The 18,551-nt window shown below is 48.9% G+C and overlaps 7 protein-coding genes across 7 annotated transcripts; all 7 read right to left on the minus strand.

The window, feature by feature from the left end:
* Nucleotides 1-41: 41 nt before the first annotated feature.
* DFJ58DRAFT_654981 (pseudouridine synthase) lies at nucleotides 42-1,466 on the minus strand (the record flags this gene model as incomplete). Its single annotated transcript, XM_041381830.1, has 2 exons — nucleotides 42-1,031; nucleotides 1,110-1,466. The coding sequence occupies 2 exons, from the start codon at nucleotides 1,464-1,466 to the stop codon at nucleotides 42-44; spliced, it is 1,347 nt and encodes a 448-aa protein (XP_041247637.1).
* Nucleotides 1,467-2,413: 947 nt separating this feature from the next.
* Nucleotides 2,414-3,879, minus strand: DFJ58DRAFT_679798 (uncharacterized protein). Its single transcript, XM_041383188.1, has 2 exons — nucleotides 3,706-3,879; nucleotides 2,414-3,645 (listed from the first exon to the last, which is right to left on the minus strand). Exon 2 carries the CDS (start codon nucleotides 3,639-3,641, stop codon nucleotides 2,550-2,552), a length of 1,092 nt encoding a protein of 363 aa, XP_041247638.1. The 5' UTR covers nucleotides 3,642-3,645; nucleotides 3,706-3,879; the 3' UTR covers nucleotides 2,414-2,549.
* A 246-nt stretch (nucleotides 3,880-4,125) lies between these two features.
* On the minus strand, nucleotides 4,126-6,828 carry DFJ58DRAFT_770662 (kinase-like domain-containing protein). Its single transcript, XM_041389108.1, has 14 exons — nucleotides 6,506-6,828; nucleotides 6,174-6,414; nucleotides 6,012-6,052; nucleotides 5,892-5,960; nucleotides 5,810-5,842; nucleotides 5,573-5,748; nucleotides 5,398-5,512; nucleotides 5,221-5,300; nucleotides 5,058-5,139; nucleotides 4,841-5,005; nucleotides 4,801-4,815; nucleotides 4,609-4,742; nucleotides 4,486-4,543; nucleotides 4,126-4,445 (listed from the first exon to the last, which is right to left on the minus strand). Exons 2-14 carry the CDS (start codon nucleotides 6,370-6,372, stop codon nucleotides 4,365-4,367), a joined length of 1,248 nt encoding a protein of 415 aa, XP_041247639.1. The 5' UTR covers nucleotides 6,373-6,414; nucleotides 6,506-6,828; the 3' UTR covers nucleotides 4,126-4,364.
* A 984-nt stretch (nucleotides 6,829-7,812) lies between these two features.
* Nucleotides 7,813-9,977, minus strand: DFJ58DRAFT_743232 (uncharacterized protein). The gene is made up of 6 exons (XM_041387250.1): nucleotides 9,716-9,977; nucleotides 9,167-9,662; nucleotides 8,760-9,102; nucleotides 8,377-8,701; nucleotides 7,978-8,313; nucleotides 7,813-7,928 (listed from the first exon to the last, which is right to left on the minus strand). The coding sequence occupies exons 2-6, from the start codon at nucleotides 9,595-9,597 to the stop codon at nucleotides 7,843-7,845; spliced, it is 1,521 nt and encodes a 506-aa protein (XP_041247640.1). The 5' UTR covers nucleotides 9,598-9,662; nucleotides 9,716-9,977; the 3' UTR covers nucleotides 7,813-7,842.
* A 446-nt stretch (nucleotides 9,978-10,423) lies between these two features.
* DFJ58DRAFT_911898 (uncharacterized protein) lies at nucleotides 10,424-12,910 on the minus strand (the record flags this gene model as incomplete). The annotated part of the gene is made up of 8 exons (XM_041395249.1): nucleotides 12,630-12,910; nucleotides 11,483-12,578; nucleotides 11,317-11,428; nucleotides 11,070-11,261; nucleotides 10,942-11,024; nucleotides 10,856-10,883; nucleotides 10,599-10,698; nucleotides 10,424-10,521 (listed from the first exon to the last, which is right to left on the minus strand). The coding sequence occupies exons 1-8, from the start codon at nucleotides 12,760-12,762 to the stop codon at nucleotides 10,424-10,426; spliced, it is 1,842 nt and encodes a 613-aa protein (XP_041247641.1). The 5' UTR covers nucleotides 12,763-12,910.
* Nucleotides 12,911-14,016: 1,106 nt separating this feature from the next.
* On the minus strand, nucleotides 14,017-15,896 carry DFJ58DRAFT_743235 (uncharacterized protein). Its single transcript, XM_041387251.1, has 2 exons — nucleotides 15,273-15,896; nucleotides 14,017-14,452 (listed from the first exon to the last, which is right to left on the minus strand). The coding sequence occupies exons 1-2, from the start codon at nucleotides 15,583-15,585 to the stop codon at nucleotides 14,145-14,147; spliced, it is 621 nt and encodes a 206-aa protein (XP_041247642.1). The 5' UTR covers nucleotides 15,586-15,896; the 3' UTR covers nucleotides 14,017-14,144.
* A 315-nt stretch (nucleotides 15,897-16,211) lies between these two features.
* On the minus strand, nucleotides 16,212-17,897 carry DFJ58DRAFT_724288 (uncharacterized protein; the record flags this gene model as incomplete). The annotated part of the gene is made up of 4 exons (XM_041385096.1): nucleotides 16,212-16,282; nucleotides 16,333-16,519; nucleotides 16,575-16,669; nucleotides 16,733-17,897. 4 exons carry the CDS (start codon nucleotides 17,895-17,897, stop codon nucleotides 16,212-16,214), a joined length of 1,518 nt encoding a protein of 505 aa, XP_041247643.1.
* Nucleotides 17,898-18,551: the final 654 nt, after the last annotated feature.

Here is an 18,551-nt window from a genome sequence, read left to right on the forward strand (position 1 = left end):
CAAAGGCGATGGCGCCTACAGCGGCATATACAAGCGCCCGCTCATTCAATTCCATCGTCAGGCGTCTTTTGCTTGCTATACTTGCTCCCCCTGCCAATTCGCCATCGTTCGTTGGCCACATCGACGTGATCAAGTCTCTTCCTCTCCAACAAAGGCGTGTACTTTGCGCTGCGCTTGTACGTCCCTGCACCGAGTGGGGCACCAAGGACCGGTTCTCGCCCCAAGTTCGAACGAGGGAGCGTGTGAGGTGTCAGTCCTGTCTGACTGAAAGGGAAGTATTGAGGTGGTGGAGAATGATATTGGGTAGCAGCTGTAAGAAAGTGCTCGTCTAGGACTGTGTGGATGAGGGAGCGTTGATGTATAGAATGGAGTTGGTGATAGAGGTCTGAGCCACTGCCGCTCTCTGTACCGTCGTCGTCTGTTTGCCATGTGACATCTGAATCTGCGTAGGCACAGTCCCAGAGCATGAGAGGGAGAGCGTCTGCCATCTGATACTCGGGTTTGCGATCCACCAGTGGCAACTGAGACTCGGGTAATGAATCAGATTCTGCATGACAGACGTTCATGAGGGTTGATATGATGGACGGTTGTTCGAGTCCTGTTCCGACGAGGAAAAGGACGGCCATGATATGTCGAACTTGATGGTATAGGAAAGCTGATCCTACGAGATCGAATACGTATACACGGTTATCGCCATCAGACTCTGGTGAGACTAGATTGATCTGTGCGCGGACGATACAGCGGTGAAAGTTGGTGATCTGTTTTCCTGGATCAAGCTTGCACAAATTGCGAAAGTCATGTTCGCCGATGAGACGGTTTGCAGCTGATTGCATGAGGGATACGTCGAGTCCATGAGAGGTGAAGAAGTATTTGTAGTGTCTGTGTTTGCAGTTGAAGCGGGCGGAAAAATTGGGGGAGATGGGAGACCATGCTAGGACGCGGATTGTAGGGGGGAGTACGCGGTTTAGGATGGATACGTAGCGGAGCTCGTTTTTCGTAGAAGGCTGGAGTGAGGTGTTTTGGGGAGTGTCCTCCGTGGGTAGGTCCTCCTCGGACGATGGTGATGATGTTACTTTGGGAGAAGTTTCGGTGGGGAGAGCACTTCGAACCCACAACGAAACTACCTGACCAGCAGCGCTCACCCCTCGATCTGTCCTTCCACATTTCTCCCATCCACAGCCATCCAAGCCGCCAGTTTCATCGACGAGCCTTGCCTTTACAAAGGCTTTAAACAAGACATCCTCGACCGTTGGAAGAGGCGTAGGACCGTTTTGATACGCCAGCCCATTATACTCCCATCCCGAGTAACAGAACTTGATAGCGATCTTGCGCTTCGGGTGGGATGAAAAATGGAATGGTTTTTTAGATGTTGGTAAGTGAGTTGACTTGGCGTGCTTTTTTGTCTCCACCTCTCTGAGTCGTGCGATCAGCTCATCCTTTGACCAGGATTCGTAGTTTGGTGTCATGATGCGGAAATGTGTTTTAGATGGTAGAAAACGGTACGTAAATCCGAATCTTCCAAAACGCATGAAACTGCAACAAGAGGCAGCAAGCCCTGCAGGTTCAATTCTTATGCCCGTCCGGGCCGGGCCGTAGCTGTAACCCCTTTTCCAACTTGACTGGTCCACCTCTAGGTGACACCAAACCCTTATTTTCAGCCTAACGGTTTACGCATCATCATAGGGCCAATCCATGCAACGTGGTGCCTCCAATGATACTGAGTCTGTATTTGACCTCTTTTCCACTGGACATCGTGAAGCAGCGGCCAAATTCTGACTTGCATCCAAATCCACTGTTAAAGGTCATGTACTTGAATACTTCATAACGTTCCTGCAACTTGAAATACCTGGGACCGATGGCTCCTCAAAGGGCCAGACGGAGCGTCAAACCAAGACACGTCGCAACTTGGCTTTCCACACAGTTAGTCAATACCTTCGCTGGACAAGCGAACTGTTAAGCGTGATGTAGTTGACGCTGGATAGACTCGAGCATGACAATATTTTGCCCGATACTACTCGTGCACACCTGTATATGCGAGAGATCGAGCAACAGTTGAATGCAACATGACGCGGTGGACGCTATCTGAGCCGCAGTGAGGCCTCGAGGTAGGAATGGGCTCAGGAAGTTTTGAAGTTTACAGATGGACAAGTCGTGCTCCTCGAATTCATGTTTATTCAATAAGTGCGAATGACACTTGTACCATTAAATCAAAAAAAGTTTGGAGGATAGTCAAAATATGTATGAACCACCGACCCGTCGCTTCTCCAGAAAAGTCTGATGACGCGATAATGGGTGCTAAGACGTCCAATTATTCAGGACACGGCCTGACACTCGAACAGCCGCGTGGATTATGGGCAGCTATGAGCAACATGGGGAAGGTCTGGCCGTGTCGCCGCACAAAGGAGCAAGGAAAAAAACGGAAGGTGGTATTTATATTGGGACCGTGGAAATATTTAGGGCAGGTGCTTCGCGTCCATCGACTACATACTTACAACTTAAAATAACAAGTTCTATGTAGGCTATATAATAGCTAGTGAGCAGACAGAGACTTATGTCCTACCTAAAGACGCTAGGCCTACCGCTCCTACAGCCGCGGCATCTTCAACGAACTCCACATATTTGAAGACATGCCCCTTCTTCGCCAATGCCTCATGTATCAACGCCCTATAATCCTCGATGCCAACCAAGCTCCCTCCAAAACATAACATGGCCTCATTTGCTTCCACTGCTCTTGGTTTCAAACTCGGATCCTCTCCAGGCTCACGGGAGAGCATTGCGATCTGGTCCGCAAGTCCCTCAGCACAAGCCTTCAACACATTCAGCGCGAAGGGGTCCTTGTCCTTGAATGCAGCCTCAAAAACGAGTGGAGCAAGCTGGCTTAACCGTTTCTCGCGCGCAACGAGGAGGTACGATGGAACAGAGGCAGCCGCCTCTTCTGTACTAGGCTCGGGCAAGTGCACCACCGGCAACACCTCTGGGGCATTATCTACCCCCTTGATCCCAAATGTTTCAAGCACCTTCGCTTTGAGGCTACTTGGGGGTAACGGTTCCATCCCCAACGACGAGCGCGCAGCATCGTACATCATTTGACGCATGGTCTCACGGCCCACATGAAATCCTCCGCCTTCATCTCCTAGAATCCATCCCCACCCGCCGGTCCGTGCAAGCTCACTTAGCATGCCTGAGGGTTCGTGCTGAAACGAAACGACACAAGATCCAGTGCCGGCTATCGCAGCCACAGCATGCTTGATATCAGGATGAAACCGAAGCGGAGCAGCAAGAAGATGTGTATCGTTGGCCACGACTAACCGTGGACCCAGGGGTATCCCGAGGAGAACAGATAGAACTGCTGAGGCATTGGCGATCGCAGCTAGGGAATCAACGCCGGAGATACCGAACCATGCAGATGCAAATATCTCAGTGTTGGGAGGGAGGGAAATGGGGTCGATAGATGGTGGAGAGACGCAGGTCTTCAATGCATTAGATACTGCTACGCGAACAGCATCTGTAAATGCAGCCGCAGACATGTACGAAAAGTTAGATGGGCCTCCTAGAGCACGCCCGAGGATCGTGCCAGATCTATCTGCAATGACAGCAGACGTCTTGGAACCACCACAGTCAACACAGAGGAAAAGCGACATGATGCTTTTTGAACACGTCAGTTAGCCAACGTATGCGTGGTCACCAGAAGTACTGAGCGCCTACCGATTTCAATAGCTTGATAATAAAGAGATTAAGATATAACGAACAAAGATGACCACCTGTAGTGCTTATACTTATATATGAACGGCAATTGAGCCAAGCTAGACACTTTGACAGCAACCCTGCTGGCAATGGGCTTTGGGCAGGAGCAGAGACGCCCAAATCTGTACATAGGCGAGCACATGTAGACTCGTGACCAGCCCCTCTATGAGGCAAACCGTCGATATTTGCCTCATAGAGGGGCTGGTCACGAGTCTAGAGCACATGGATCGAAAGCACGTTATCCGGATATCCCCATTTCGGTCCCCAAGGGCCCAAATGTCCGCGACACTGCCATACTTAACACTCAGTAATAGCTCTCGGACCTCAATGACCGCTCCGTGATCTATTTAACTGGGGAAATTTACGGTTAGTTAATGTAAATTCTGTAAATGACCGCGGCGAAGATGTACCGGTGCAACTTCACATACAGCGGACAAACTCTATCTTGCTTTCGGTACAAGAAACGTAATGTACATAAGTATGTATGTAGCATCTTTGCATTTTCCAGTACTGTTTCCATGTCCGCACATCATTACGAGCTCTAACAAACAGTCACAACGTCCAGGAACAACAAACGCGAAGCAAGAAATCATGCTCAAACCAGATAACCAGTGAATCGATCATCGCCTCCCAATATGCGTCCCCGCAAGCTCCTTTTCAAGCGCATCGCTAGGGTCATCCATGATAGGCGACGATGGGCGCTGGGACGGCGCGGTTGTAGCCAGATGTTGCGCCGTGTACTGGGCCGTACTCCTGCACCGGCGAGCTGATAATCTCGTCCCGAGAGGGGATGGGTAGACTAAAATGGTTTGATGATTAGGTTCGTAATGAAGGGTAGGAAAGAGGCGCGAGGATGATGCTGACCTGTCTTGTCTCTTGATCTGGCCCGTGGCCCTTGCCTGAGCGCGCACCTCAGCACGGAACGATTGGACCTCCTCGATGATGAGCCTCTTCATTCCCTCGATAGAGTCTTCCTCCTCGAACGAAAAGTCAAATTTCTGAGTACGTCAACCCAGTTTGAGCACCCTGGTCCTTCAAACAGGAAATAAAACTTACGGTATCACAGACCGGCTCATCGGCGGGGGTCGTGCCACACCTGCAGATACGGGTGGTTGAGCGCAGCCTCGCAACTGATGCGCTTGGCGGGGTCGAAGCAGAGCATCTGCTGCAGGAGGTCGATGGCGAGTGGGTTGGCGTGCGGGTAGAGTGTCTGGAAAGGCACGCGTGGCTTGATGGGGAGAGAGCGGATGTAGTCTTGAGCCTGTGTGATTCGGGTGAGCTGAGTATATTGGCGAGTTTGGCAGAGCACATACCCTTGGAGATCCGACACGGCGGAGAGTGTCCTCAGAGGGTGTACCGAGGTAGTGAAGGATTTGGTTCAGTTGGTCGACATAGCTATGTAAATTGTCGATGGTCAGTATCAATTCATCGAAATGTATGCACAAATTGCTCATAATGAAGTAAGAGTGAACCTACTCTCGTCCTTTGAAAATTGGCTTGCCGCCCAAGAGCTCGGCAAGGATACAGCCGACAGACCAGACGTCAATGGCCGTCGTCTATAAGTATCGTGGTCAGCTAGTGTAAAAAGACGCTCAAGCGGCTACAATAAACAATGCCGACGTGATAGACAAGAAAGGAAAGTAGCACACGTACATAATTCGCGAAGCTAAGCATGATTTCTGGCGCACGATACCATCGTGTTGCGACGTACTCCGTCATGAACCCCTGGTTTCCGGCGCTCTTGCTCGTACCACCACCAGGGGTAAAGCTAAATACGACGTTAATTTGGTCTTTGGAGTGCAAATATATTATTGAGAGATATACGTACCCTCTAGCCAGGCCAAAGTCGCATATTTTGAGCTCGCAGTCTGCGTTGACAAGGAGATTTCCGGGCTTAAGATCGCGGTGGAGCACGTTGGCACTGTGAATGTATTTAAGCCCGCAGAGGGTCTGGTAAAGGAAGGACTGGAAGTGTGCGTCGGTGAGCGGTTGTCCAGACCGGATCTGTGTGCAAGTGCCGTCGGCTTTTGAGTGTCAGATCAGCCAGGAGTGGGAAATGACACACGATGGCATGAAGATCAGCCTCCATCAATTCTTCCTAATGTGAGGTTCAGTGAGACCAAAGGCGAATAAGGAGGTAAACCGACATAGAGATAGACTTCGTCAAAATTCCCATTGGATTGGAAGACGATATCCATGTCATATAGGCATGTGATCTGTAGAGGGATGTGTAAAATGTAGACCTAAAGCACACGTGGTTGGCGTACATTCTTGTGTCCCCTGAAATGATGTAACAATCTGATTTGTGCTATGATCAGTGCTATACTCGGAGTGTAGTTGATTGTACAAACGCACCTAATCTCTCTCAAGCATCGCTTGGTGAGGATCCGCTATGGTACAGCGCCTATTTAGCCCTGTTCGAAGTGAACAAGCAAAGATAGGCACCTTGGTATTAATGTTCGTGATCTTCTTGATCGCGCATCCCTCGCCTGATCGACGGTGGCGGGCAGCAACAACACAACCGTACGCGCCCTGACCAAGCTCCTTGACGAACTGGTACTCGCCGTCAACGATGAAAGTGCTATTAAGCGCGGTGAAGGTGTGTCGCGAGATCGGCTGGCGGCTCATTGCTTGATAGATTATTCAAGCTTGGGATTCGATTTGAAGGGCCTGATGGAGTTCAGATTAGTCCTGCGAAAGGAGGATAAGAGAGAGAAGAAAATCTTATGCTCGATATAAGAACGGTCACGGACGGACTCACGATGTACAGGATATTGGATCAGATCACACCAAACATGTCCATACATGAGTATCCCGTGGTCCCGGTCAATGCTACATACATAGCGCTGATTGTTCTCTGCACTGCATGTACGTATGACCATTAGCAAGACGACAAGATTTGTTCGAGTACAACCGTTGAGAGATCTTGGTAAGATTGGCCTTGCATAGCCTACTGTGGCCATGTAGAGACAAAGTTCAAGTTCATGTCTGTCAAAAGGCCTCATGGACGGCCTAGTTCACCTGAATACAGCGAAAACCCTGCAGGGCGGGGAACTCATGTACAATATCGATAGTACCAATGCCAATAGTACACTCTAATTGGAGTCTCGTGCTCGATATATGATATTGACTGCATTGATCCGCTGTCACATCAACTCAAGCAGAATACATACGCTGGTATGGGGCCATTGTTGCCTGACGAGGGTTGCCAGTGGAAGCTTGGCGTCTGATTTCAACGCAGCTGCAGCGTGACAGTGGCTGTTGTGGACCTTACATACATTTAAATTTTACACGAGGCTATAAACCTAACGACGCTCGACTGCGCCCATGCTCGACAACGTTTGCCGAGTTCAGGCCCGAAGCATACTAGTATATTTGCATATTCAACATCCATTCAACATCCATTCAATATCATTTTCAATCGGCGCTGTAGCTGAGCCACTGCTGTCAGAAGTTGAAGTGCGAACAGGTGCCAAAAGCTTCCCTGTGATCCTAGACCGACGCCAAAAGCATGCGGTCTACCGGAAAGCTATCATTGAAAACAGACGCCAGACACACTTGAAGTCTTGCAGTGCATGAACATTGAATGTTGCTAGTGTGGGCACGAGCTAGTCATCAGCGCCTTAATTTGCTGGTCTGGACCGCTGGTCATCACAAAAACACTTTTGGCTTGATACAAGGGTGAGTAGTACCACCTTACTGACTCGGAATTAGAAAGGTGAGAGTAATAGGCGGTTTACTGATGTGCTTGGACTAAACGTGGAGAAAAATAAGTGGTTGACAGTAGAAACAAGCAAGTCTTGGGTCGGTGAGCTTTTATCAGAGAGAAATGAGCCAAGGTGAGACGCCGAGCGACAACTACAATAGCTATCAAACACACGATATTAGAATGTGCGGAATACATACGCTCTACCTATCAAACAGGACGAGCCCGAAACAGAGAAAAGCCGATACGAAATATGTAAGTACTGGTCAACTATGAGAAAGGAAACTGAATCGAAAGTCAGCAGAGCTCACGACACTGATGAGGATATACTTAGCTCTCTGTTTGAAAAGAGAAATCAAGAAATTCCCTTTAAAAAGCAAAGCAAGTACCTCTCACGAGAAAGGTACCCGAGACTCAGCACCGGAACCAGCATAAACGCAGTCCATCTTCACATCCGGCAGCGGGTGATCGCTCGTCCCTTGTAAAAGTGTCAAAGGAGTAGCATCGTGAGCACATAAGAACCCTACCAGCATGACAGTACGGAATTCCGTCCTTCTTGTGTCCCCACCACATCACAGACGACCACTCGTCCACGAGGTTGGCGAGGGTCTGGACGTGGCCGTATGCAGCAGGCTGGGGACCACGCGGTCGGCGCAGTGCGACGAAAGTGAAGAAGCAGGCAAATATAAAGAGTGCAAGGCATAAGTTCCAATCTGCACGAGGGTGTGAGGGTGTCGTAGCAGTTTTACATAGGCAGTAAGTGCGAACCTGAGCAGTGAACATGAATACCCACGGTCCTTTTACTAGTAGTGTCCCTTCATAGACGGGATTAGATATCGTGAATGATTGCCCAAACATCCAGTCTGTGATCGTTGAGGATGGCGTTCAATAACACTGATGAAAAAGACTAGACAGGAATGACTCACGCAGGAAAGGCTTCGCGAGGAAAAGTACGAGACAGATCGGATGAGTGACAATCGTCTTCACCGGGTTCGTCGCCGTTCTAAGCCCTTTCCTTCCAGTAGCGCATCTCCACTGTCTTTCGTCTCGAATGACATTCGCGATGAGCTCCGAGCAATGCAGCCCGAGTGTCAACGGTCCCTGGAAAACGGCCATGCTGACAAAGAGTACAGCCCACGTCCCAACATTGACACCAGGTGCATCATACACGATGAAATTGGACTGCGAATGGGGCGAGAACGACCACGTTTGTGAGGTCAGCGCATTGGCCGTTGGATGTGAGATGGGCCACTTGTCCCAGATATACATGATGAGTGCGGCCCATCCAGCGCATGCTGCAAACAATCACCCATAGAGAAATGACAACTTTCCGGATGCTAGGGTGAGCATGCCACGCAGAGGGCTGTACCTCTCGTGGCTTCGTTGGACCTCCATATGTGTCCATGTCAGACACACAACGCATGCACCGGAGAGTATCAGGGGTCAATTGGGTGTGGTGAACTAGTGCGGCGGTCAAGTCGAAAGGCGAGGAGCTCCATGTCAATATTTTGACAGCCCTCATTGCTGACAATGCGATCATCACCTGGAGAAGAAGTGCGACGCCCAAAATGAGGAGAGGTACCCCTGCGATGGCAGGTTGAAGACCCCAATTTTCCACGGAAAAGTCAAAACATATGACGAGTGAGGCCGAGCTGTAGGATATAATGAGGAGGACAGCCGAGATGCCATTAAGCAGTGCGCCGTTTAGGGTTATACCACCCTCGAGCTGCAGTCAGAAGGCGGAGATTGGTGTTGAAACGAAGTCGAGACTCTGAGGCTAGCGCAGAGCGCAATGAAATGCCGTGTACGAAGCCTATGGACTCGGTGCACAACGTGACAATTATTGGCAGTATCTCCTTCAGCACTTGCAGAGTAAAATCAAGGGCTGTGTTGGTCGTGGCTACTCCCGAGACTCCGTAAATGGCTAAAATGACGATGCTTGCAATGATGCATAAGCAGCCGAAGATACTCGAGCATGCCACTCCAACAAGGGCATATTTGCGGCTCGTCAGACTTCGGTCGTAGAAATCGGTTCTAGTATCAGCAGTGAACTTCGCATCAGATATCATCAAGTCAAAGTCCTGGTCATATGGGAGTGTGTCATATGAATGCAAAATTTCATTCGTCGGTTTGGAAGAAGCTTCCATGGGAGGCAGGGACAGGAAGGCTAGTCTCAAATGAAGAGAGGCTCGGGCTAGAAATACAAGGAGAACTATGTAGGTGGTTAGACTGAATATGTATCGGTAAATGCTACTTAATACACACCTTGGTCTTCAGATTGAGAGACTGAGGAGAGTTCGTTTTGGGGATGCCAGAATAAAAGAAACCTTGAAATGGAGAACGACACAAAGTGCACGCATTATGGACACCCAGGTTAAATACATTTCCTGGTGCATGATGTGACTTCGTTATGGAAAAGTGGCTGTGTGACGCTGTCATTCTATTCGCATCAGGCTAAGTACCAGCAGAGAGTTCAGTGGAGCTGCTAGTACTAGCCTGAGTGAGTAAGAACACAACTTGATCAAGTTGGGCCCGGAAACAAATTGGGCCCGGGTTCCAAAGGCCCATCTGTAGAATTCGACTGTCACATGTCACATACCCCCCTGAAATGTGGCACATGTCACAGGTCACAAGTGTGTTTGTCGAATCCATTCATAGAGTGATAGCATATTTTTTTTCAGATACTACATATTTTATCTGCGCTACTTATCTGCCAGATTTAATTTGATCAAAACAAATGGTTTTACTAGATGAAACAGACATAATTGACGAAAATCTAGGGTATGTCACAGGTCACAGGGCGATCTGTCGAAATGTCGAAAGCAGTTTAGATGTCACAGTGTCGATTTGAACGAAATACTACGGTATAGGGGTCCTGACCGCACTGTATGCCAAGCCGATCTTGAAATAAGATTTATTGAGCAAGGATCTGGATCTTTGTTCCTTTATTCTGTGCCTATATTCTAACACTGCCTACGCCTCTGCGGTCTCGCCGCCCATCTGCCACACAATATTAATCATACCATTTATCGTAACGGCGCTCTGGCCGGCGCTGCCAGTCCCTGACATACCTATATTTGCATAACATTTGAATTTGTCGTGCGAATTTTGACCGTGAAACATCAAACCAAACATGTGCATGAATCACGAACATTCTGGGCCGTGTCACGGTGACCGCCAGCTATCTGGACGATGTATACTATGAGAGAAATGAGCCAAGGTAAGACGCCAAGCGACAACCACAACAGCTATCAAACACACGATGTCAGAACGTGCGCGGAATACAAGTGCATACGCTACACCTATCAAACAGACGAGCCCGAAACCGAGAAAAGCCGATACGAAATATGTAAGTACCGGTGAACTATGAGAAGGGAAACTGAATCGAAAGTTAGCAGAGCTCACGACACTGATGAGGATATACTTAGCTCCTCTGTTTAAAAAGAGAAATAAAGAAATTCCCTTTAAAAAGCAAAGCAAGTACCTCTCACGAGAAGGGTACCCGAGACTCAGCACCGGAACCAGCATAAACGCAGTCCATCTTCACATCTGGCAGCGGGGTGATCGCTCGTCCCTTTGTAAAAGTGTCAAAGGAGGAGCATCATGAGCACATAAATACCCTACCAGCATGACAGTACGAAATTCCGTCCTCCTTGTGTCCCCACCACATCACAGACGACCACTCGTCCACGAGGTTGGCGAGGGTCTGGACGTGGCCATATGCAGCAGGCTGGGGACCACGCGGTCGGCGCAGTGCAACGAAAGTGAAGAAGCAGGCAAATATAATGAGTGCAAAGCATAAGCTCCAGATCTGCACGAGGGTGTGAGGGTGTCGTAGCAGTTTTACATAGGCAGTAAGTGCGAACCTGGGCAGTGAACATGAGTATCCACGGCCCTGCTACTAGTAGTTCCCCGTCAGATGCGGGGTTAGATATCATGAATCCACTGTCTTTCGTCTCGAATGACATTTGCGATGAGCTCCGAGCAATGCAGCCCAAGGGTCAACGGTCCCTGAAAAACTGCTATGATGACATAGAGTAGAATCCACGGCCCACGCGATGGTTGACACCATATATACCAATCGCGATGAAATTGGACTGCATGTTGTAGAGGAACGACCACGTTTGTAGGGTCAGCGCATTGGAGGCCATTGGATACGAGCCGGTCCACTTGTCCCAGATATACATGATGAGTGCGGCCCATCCAGCATATGCTACAACGATCACCCAAAGAGACATGACAACTTTCCGGATGCTAGGGTGAGCATGCCACGCAGAGGGCTGTACCTCTCGTGGCTTCGCTGGACCTCCATATGTGTCCAGGTCAGACACACAACGCATGCACCGGAGAGTGGCGGGGGTCAATTGGGTGTGGTGAACTAGTGCGGCGGTCAGGTGGAAAGATGAGGAGCTCCATGTCAATATTTTGACAGCCCTCATCGCTGACAATGCGATCATCACCTGGAGAAGAAGTGTGACACCCAAAATGAGGAGAGGCATCCCTGCGACTACAACTTGGAGATCTGTCGACTCGGGGGAAACGTCAAGACATACGACGAGTGAGGCCGAGCTGTAGGATATAATGAGGAGGAGAGCCGAGATACCATTAAGCAGTGCGCCGTTAGGGTTATACCACCCGCGAGCTGCAGTCAGAAGGCGGAGATTGGTGTTGAAATGAAGTCGAGACTCTGAGGCTAGCGCAGAGCGCAATGAGATGCCATGTACGAAGCCTATGGACTCGGTGCACAACGTAACGATTAAGGTAAGTGTCGTTGTCAATGCCTCCGAACGAGTAAGGAAAGCTTTGTTGGTCGTGGCTACTCCCGAGGCTCCGTGAACGTGAAAAATGACAATGCTTGCAATGATGCACGAGCAGCCGAAGATGCTTGAGCATGCCACTCCGACAAGGGCATATTTGCAGCTCGTCAGACTGCGGTCGTAGAAATCGGTTCTAGTATCACCAATGAACTTCGCATCAGATATCATCGAGTCAAAGTCCTGGGCATATGGGAGTGCATCATATGAATGCAAACTTTCATCTGTCGGTTTGGAAGAAGCTTCCATGGGAAGTAGAGACAGGAAGGCTAGTCTCAAATGAAGAGAGGGTCGGACTAGAAACAAGAGGAGAACTATGTAGGTAGTTAGAATGAAAATATGTATCGGTAAATGCTAATACTCACCTTGGTCTTCGGATTGAGAGACTGAGGAGAGTTCGATGGGGATGTCAGAATAAAAGAAACCTTGAAATAGAGAACGAAAAGTGCATGTGCGCATTATGGACACGCAGATTAAATACATTTCACTTATGATCATAGCCTCTGGTATATGGATGTGACTTCGTTATGGAAAAGCGGCCGTGTGACGTTGTCATTCTATAAAACGGCTAAGTATCGGTCACTAAAGAGTGATGCAGGAGCATAAGTAGTGCCAAGTGAGTGTGGTGCCCTGCAGTTACCACTCCGCCACCAGAGTCGGCTGCCAAGCCGTGGCAAAAACTAGTACCAGCAGTGTAACGTAAGAACATCCATCCAGACAAGTTGGGCTCCACCAACCTGGCTTGCAACGGTACCCTATCTGATTTCACTGCCACACAATATTAATCATACCATTCATCGTAACGGCGCTCAGCCGCGCCAGTCCCCGACACATTTGTATTTGTATTTGTATAGGATTTGAATCTGTCGTGACCGTGAAATATCAAACCAAACATGAATTGCGAACATTCTGGGCCGTGTCACGGTAGCCGCCAGCTATCTGGATAGTGTATATTATGGCCAACAGGGTCTCTGGTAGCTCCTACGTTCATTCATCGATGAACAGTGCTGTAAGTCAATGAGGAAATCATAATGAACATTCGGATCCAGAATACAATGCGCCAATATTCAGGACGCTCATACTAACTACAAGCAGAGTTACATAATGGTAAAAGATATAAACGCGCAGCTGTCAACGACCAACAGATGAAACAGAAGTGCAGTCAGGGCTGCGAAAGGGTAGTCAGCCATGTTGAAGACGTGACATCGAGGAGTAGTAACACAAAGGTCCGCGATGGCATAAAGGAGTCACATATAAAGGTAGCGCACATAGGCACATGAATGTCATCGCAGGTAGTAGAGGAACCTGCCAACTGCGCAGAGTCAGAGTAGGCGCCATTCGTATGTTGAACTGATGAGAAGTCACAAGTATCATGTTCCCCGTTCCAAGGGATAAGTCTGTGCGCCCTTAGCAATGCACCCCATCTAGAATTCTTGAAGCAGTCGATTCATGTCGAGTGTTCCGAATTGAAATGAATAGGCGCTCTTCCTTTCCGGTTTCCTGTAGCCTGTAGGAAACAAATTTGAATCCAGTATCGATGAACCGAGGAAAGTACGACGAGGAGAACGCTCTCCTACTTTGGCACATGGCAATGGCACACAGTAATTCAAACTTTCAGAGATGATAACGTCGGAGGCGGTACCCAAAAACAAATAAGGGAAGTAATGCCCACACAAAAATTACAGTCTCCCACTCCACTAAAGGGGATGGGCAACGCCTGCAAACAAAGCGTGACATTATGTAAGCACGGTGCTAGGGAATGCGATGGCAAATATCAGGAGTACCACTAGCGCACACCATTTACGAGTGCAAATACCAAGCAATTACTATCGAATGATACTGTGAGCTACATTAGACAATTTGGACACCAAAATCAACTATCATTCATCCTCGCCCTCGTGCTCACCATCCCCCAGCTCCGACAAGGATGCAACAGCGCTATCATGATGATTGTTTGGCTGCAACGACATCGAAGGTCCACCAGGGGTTGCCTCGCCACTCAGATACCGTGCGACGGCCTCCATTAACACTTTGACCTTCTTCTGTTTTGTAGTTGGCGTGTCTTTGGCTGCTGGTACTGCAGGGTCAAATCGACGATGCCATCGAATTTGCAGGTCTATCTCTGGGGCACGGAGCTTTGTGAGATCTTCAAGTGTGAGCCGAGGCACAACAGCATCAAGTTTTGCCCCTGCAGCATCACGGCTCGTAAGTCCTGGCCTTCTGTTGTTGTGCTTTGAGCTCAGTTTGCAGCTGTGCTATGACGACAGTACTCGGGCTGCTGTCCCTTGCACTACGGCTCTTGGTAGGAGGAGTGTTCTCCTTTTCGACAGTTTTTCTAGAGTTTAAGCATGCAAGGTGAGCCATTTGCGCTGATGAACGCTTTTTTAAAGGGTTATAGCGGTCCCTTTTGATGTATCGCGGCTGCATTATAATATAAATGCTTTATTGCCATGTCGAAACGCGTCGCAACGCGTCAATTCCTGCTGAGTCAGCGCGCTCCTCAATGTCCTCAAAGATCGACTGGGCACCAACGATATGACCCCCCTTTTCTCTCGGAAATTCGCTTAAATGCATTTTTTTGGGTCTGTCGTTGTATTCTATGAAAAAAAATGAGAAAATTCATGCATTTTGTATCTTTTTGGCGACTGATCCTCCCAAGAACAGCATCATTTGCACATTTTTTTTCATACAATACCTAATTTCAGTTAATTCGTGCATATCTCTCCATACAAACCTTTTGTCAAATGTTTAGGGTAATGTAGCGCCAGTCGATAATTCTTCTGGACACTCATTTCGATTCCACACGCTACCACACAATCACGGGCGGAGTTTCAAATTGACTGGGTGTTGCCCATCCCCAACTAAAGTGGGTGTCTGGATCAGAACAATCGTCGTGCATCACTCTTGAAAAGCAATGATTTCCTAACAAACGTCATGCTCAACGTTACCCTAAGTACTCGCAAAGCTCCCATCGACCTTGAATAACCATCTATAACTATAAAACATACGTACACAGTGATCGGTAAAAATGGGGTAGGGCTGGTTTGGATCAGCATGAATGGATAACGAAACAGCAGCTATGATTCCCAAAAGCTCACCATGCAGTATACCTGCAGATGTCCCATGGCTCGCAAGTGAGAAGGCAACTGGGCTGTCAGGCATTGCAGCTGCGGATGTGATCGAACGAGCCTCCAAAAACGACGCTGGCGACGGGAGCATTGATGCATCCGACGCAGCAATAGTCGGTTTCTGGATAATGTGAAGGCGGGAGCTGAATGGAGAGATGACAACGCGACAGTGTAGTTTTCGGCTTGTGCGCATCGCAAAGGTCGAGCAACAGCAAGTGTGCTATCGCGGGAGCCAATTTATACCCCCGGGTTACATCGGAGGCCATACCCACACCCATGCAGGATTTACCTCGAATGGATGCAAACGAGTGCATTGTTTTATCATAAAAAAAAGAGATGGAAATGGGAGTGCAAAAATAGGTACGCACTCCTCCCCCTTCCTCTCACCACCACCACCCTCCATCTATTCCTCTTCCTCCGCTACACTACGCATTCGTGTGTCGACGTTGTTGACATTTGCTAACATAGCTCGAGAGCGGGACATAGCCAGAGCACCGTCAGCATGAGGGTTCGGGATAAAACTGCTTGCTTATTAGCAGCTTGTTAATTAGCGTGTTATTAACTAGCCAATCAAACACACGATGTGAGAACGTGCGGAATATAACTACATACGCTCTACCTATCAAACAGACGAGTCCGAAACAGAGAAAAGCCGATACGAAATGTGTAAGTACTGGTGAACTATGAAAAAGGAAACTGAATCGAAAGTCAGTAGAGCTCACGACACTGATCCGGGTATACTTAGCTCTCTGTTTAAAAAAAGAAATCAAGAAATTCAAAAGCAAAGCAAGTACCTCTCACGAGAAGGGTACCCAAGACTCAGTACTCAGCACCGGAACCAGCATAAACGCAGTCCATCTTCACATCCGGCAGCGGGTGATCGCTCGTCCCTTTGTAAAAGTGTCAAAGGAGTAGCATCGTGAGCACATAGGTACACTACCAGCATGACAGTACGGAATTCCGTCCTTCTTGTGTCCCCACCACATCACAGACGACCACTCATCCACGAGGTTGGCGAGCGTCTGGACGTGGCCGTATGCAGCAGGCTGAGGACCACGCGGTCGGCGCAGTGCAACGAAAGTGAAGAAGCAGGCAAATACAACGAGTGCAAAGCATAAGTTCCAGATCTGCACGAGGGTGTGAGGGTGTCGTAGCAGTTTTACATAGGCAGTGAGTGCGAACCTGGGCAGTGAACATGAACACCCACGGTCCTGCTACTAGTATTGTCCCGTCATAGACGGGATTAGATATCATGAATGATTTCCCAAACATCCAGTCTGTGATCGTTGAGGATGGCGTTAAACAACACTGATGAAAAAGACTAGACAGAAATGACTCACGCAGGAAAGGCTTCGCGAGAAAAAGTACGAGACTGGTCGGATGAGTGACAATCGTCTTCACCGGGTTCGTCGCCGTTCTAAGCCCTTTCCTTCCAGTAGCGCATCTCCACTGTCTTTCGTCTCGAATGACATTCGCGATGAGCTCCGAGCAATGCAGCCCGAGCGTCAACGGTCCCTGGAAGACTGCCATGCTGACAAAGAGTATAGCCCACGTCCCAACATTGACACCAGGTGCATCATACACGATGAAATTGGACTGCGAGGTGGGCGAGAACGACCACGTTTGTGGGGTCAGCGCACTGGAGGCCGTTGGATGCGAAATGGGCCACTTGTCCCAGATATACATGATGAGTGCGGCCCATCCAGCGCATGCTGCAACAATCACCCAAAGAGAAATGACAACTTTCCGGATGCTAGGGTGAGCATGCCACGCAGAGGGCTGTACCTCTCGTGGCTTCGTTGGACCTCCATATGTGTCCAGGTCAGACACGCAACGCATGCACCGGAGAGTATTAGGGGTCAATTGGGTGTGGTGAACTAGTGCGGCGGTCAAGTCGAAAGGCGAGGAGCTCCATGTCAACATTTTGATAGCCCTCATTGCTGACAATGCGATCATCACCTGGAGAAGAAGTGCGACGCCCAAAATGAGGAGAGGTACCCCTGCGATGGCAGGTTGAAGACCCCAATTTTCCACGGTAAAGTCAAAACATATGACGAGTGAGGCCGAGCTGTAGGATATAATGAGGAGGACAGCCGAGATGCCATTAAGCAGTGCGCCGTTAGGGTTATACCACCCTCGAGCTGCAGTCAGAAGGCGGAGATTGGTGTTGAAACGAAGTCGAGACTCTGAGGCTAGCGCAGAGCGCAATGAGACGCCATGTACGAAGCCTATGGACTCGGTGCACAACGTGACAATTACTGGCAATATTACCTTCAGCACCTGCAGAGTAAAATCAAGGGCTGTGTTGGTCGTGGCTACTCCCGAGACTCTGTAAATGGCTAAAATGACGATGCTTGCAATGATGCATGAGCAGCCGAAGATACTCGAGCATGCCACTCCGACAAGGGCATATTTGCGGCTCGTCAGACTGCGGTCGTAGAAATCGGTTCTAGTATCAGCAGTGAACTTCGCATCAGACATCATCAAGTCAAAGTCCTGGTTCATATGGGAGTGTGTCATATGAATGCAAAATTTCATCCGTCGGTTTGGAAGAAGCTTCCATGGGAGGCAGAGACAGGAAGGCTAGTCTCAAATGAAGAGAGGCTCGGACTAGATCCGTCGGTTTGGACGAAGCGTCCATGGGAGGCAGAGACAGGAAAGCTTGTCTCAAATGAAGAGAGGCTCGGACTAGAAACAAAAGGAGAACCATGTAGGTGGTTAGAATGAATATGTATCGGTAAATGCTACTTAATACACACCTTGGTTTTTGGATTGAGAGACTGAGGAGAGTTCGTTTTGGGGATGCCAGAATATATAAAAGAAACCTTGAAACGGAGAACGAAAACTTGAAGTGTACACATTATGGACACGCAGATTAAATACATTGCTAGCCTCTGGTGCATGATGTGACTTCGTTATGGAAAAGTGGCTGTGTGACGCTGTCATTCTATTGGCATCAGACTGAGTATCAGTAGAGTGATGTTAGTGGAGCTGCTAGTACTGCTCAGCGCAGTCAGCGCTCAGTACTACTAGCCTGAGTGAGTAATAAACTACATACCGGCAGTATAACGGAAGAACACAGCTTGGTTAAGTTGGGCCCGGAACCAAACTGGGTTTGGCCAAAGGCATCTAGAGCGTACCCTTCGGAAGCCAATCTTG

Source organism: Suillus subalutaceus (assembly GCF_016647625.1).
Source record: "Suillus subalutaceus strain FC151 chromosome Unknown DFJ58scaffold_18, whole genome shotgun sequence".
In the NCBI taxonomy this organism is placed as follows: Eukaryota; Fungi; Basidiomycota; class Agaricomycetes; order Boletales; family Suillaceae; genus Suillus; species Suillus subalutaceus.

Coding starts and splice junctions, on each gene's coding strand:
- DFJ58DRAFT_679798 (XM_041383188.1), bottom strand. CDS start 3,641: ATGTCGCTTTTCCTCTGTGTTGACTGTGGTGGTTCCAAGACGTCTGCT.
- DFJ58DRAFT_770662 (XM_041389108.1), bottom strand. CDS start 6,372: ATGAGCCGCCAGCCGATCTCGCGACACACCTTCACCGCGCTTAATAGC. Junction 5,843..5,891: donor TTGACGAAGTCTATCTCTAT/GTCGGTTTACCT, acceptor ACCTCACATTAG/GAAGAATTGATGGAGGCTGA. Junction 4,544..4,608: donor CAGATCAAGAGACAAGACAG/GTCAGCATCATC, acceptor AAACCATTTTAG/TCTACCCATCCCCTCTCGGG.
- DFJ58DRAFT_743232 (XM_041387250.1), bottom strand. CDS start 9,597: ATGGAAGCTTCTTCCAAACCGACGAATGAAATTTTGCATTCATATGAC. Junction 9,103..9,166: donor CTGACTGCAGCTCGAGGGTG/GTATAACCCTAA, acceptor TATATCCTACAG/CTCGGCCTCACTCGTCATAT. Junction 8,314..8,376: donor CCTCGCGAAGCCTTTCCTGC/GTGAGTCATTCC, acceptor CAACGATCACAG/ACTGGATGTTTGGGCAATCA.
- DFJ58DRAFT_743235 (XM_041387251.1), bottom strand. CDS start 15,585: ATGCGCACAAGCCGAAAACTACACTGTCGCGTTGTCATCTCTCCATTC. Junction 14,453..15,272: donor TTTTACCGATCACTGTGTAC/GTATGTTTTATA, acceptor GTGATGCTGCAG/GGGCAAAACTTGATGCTGTT.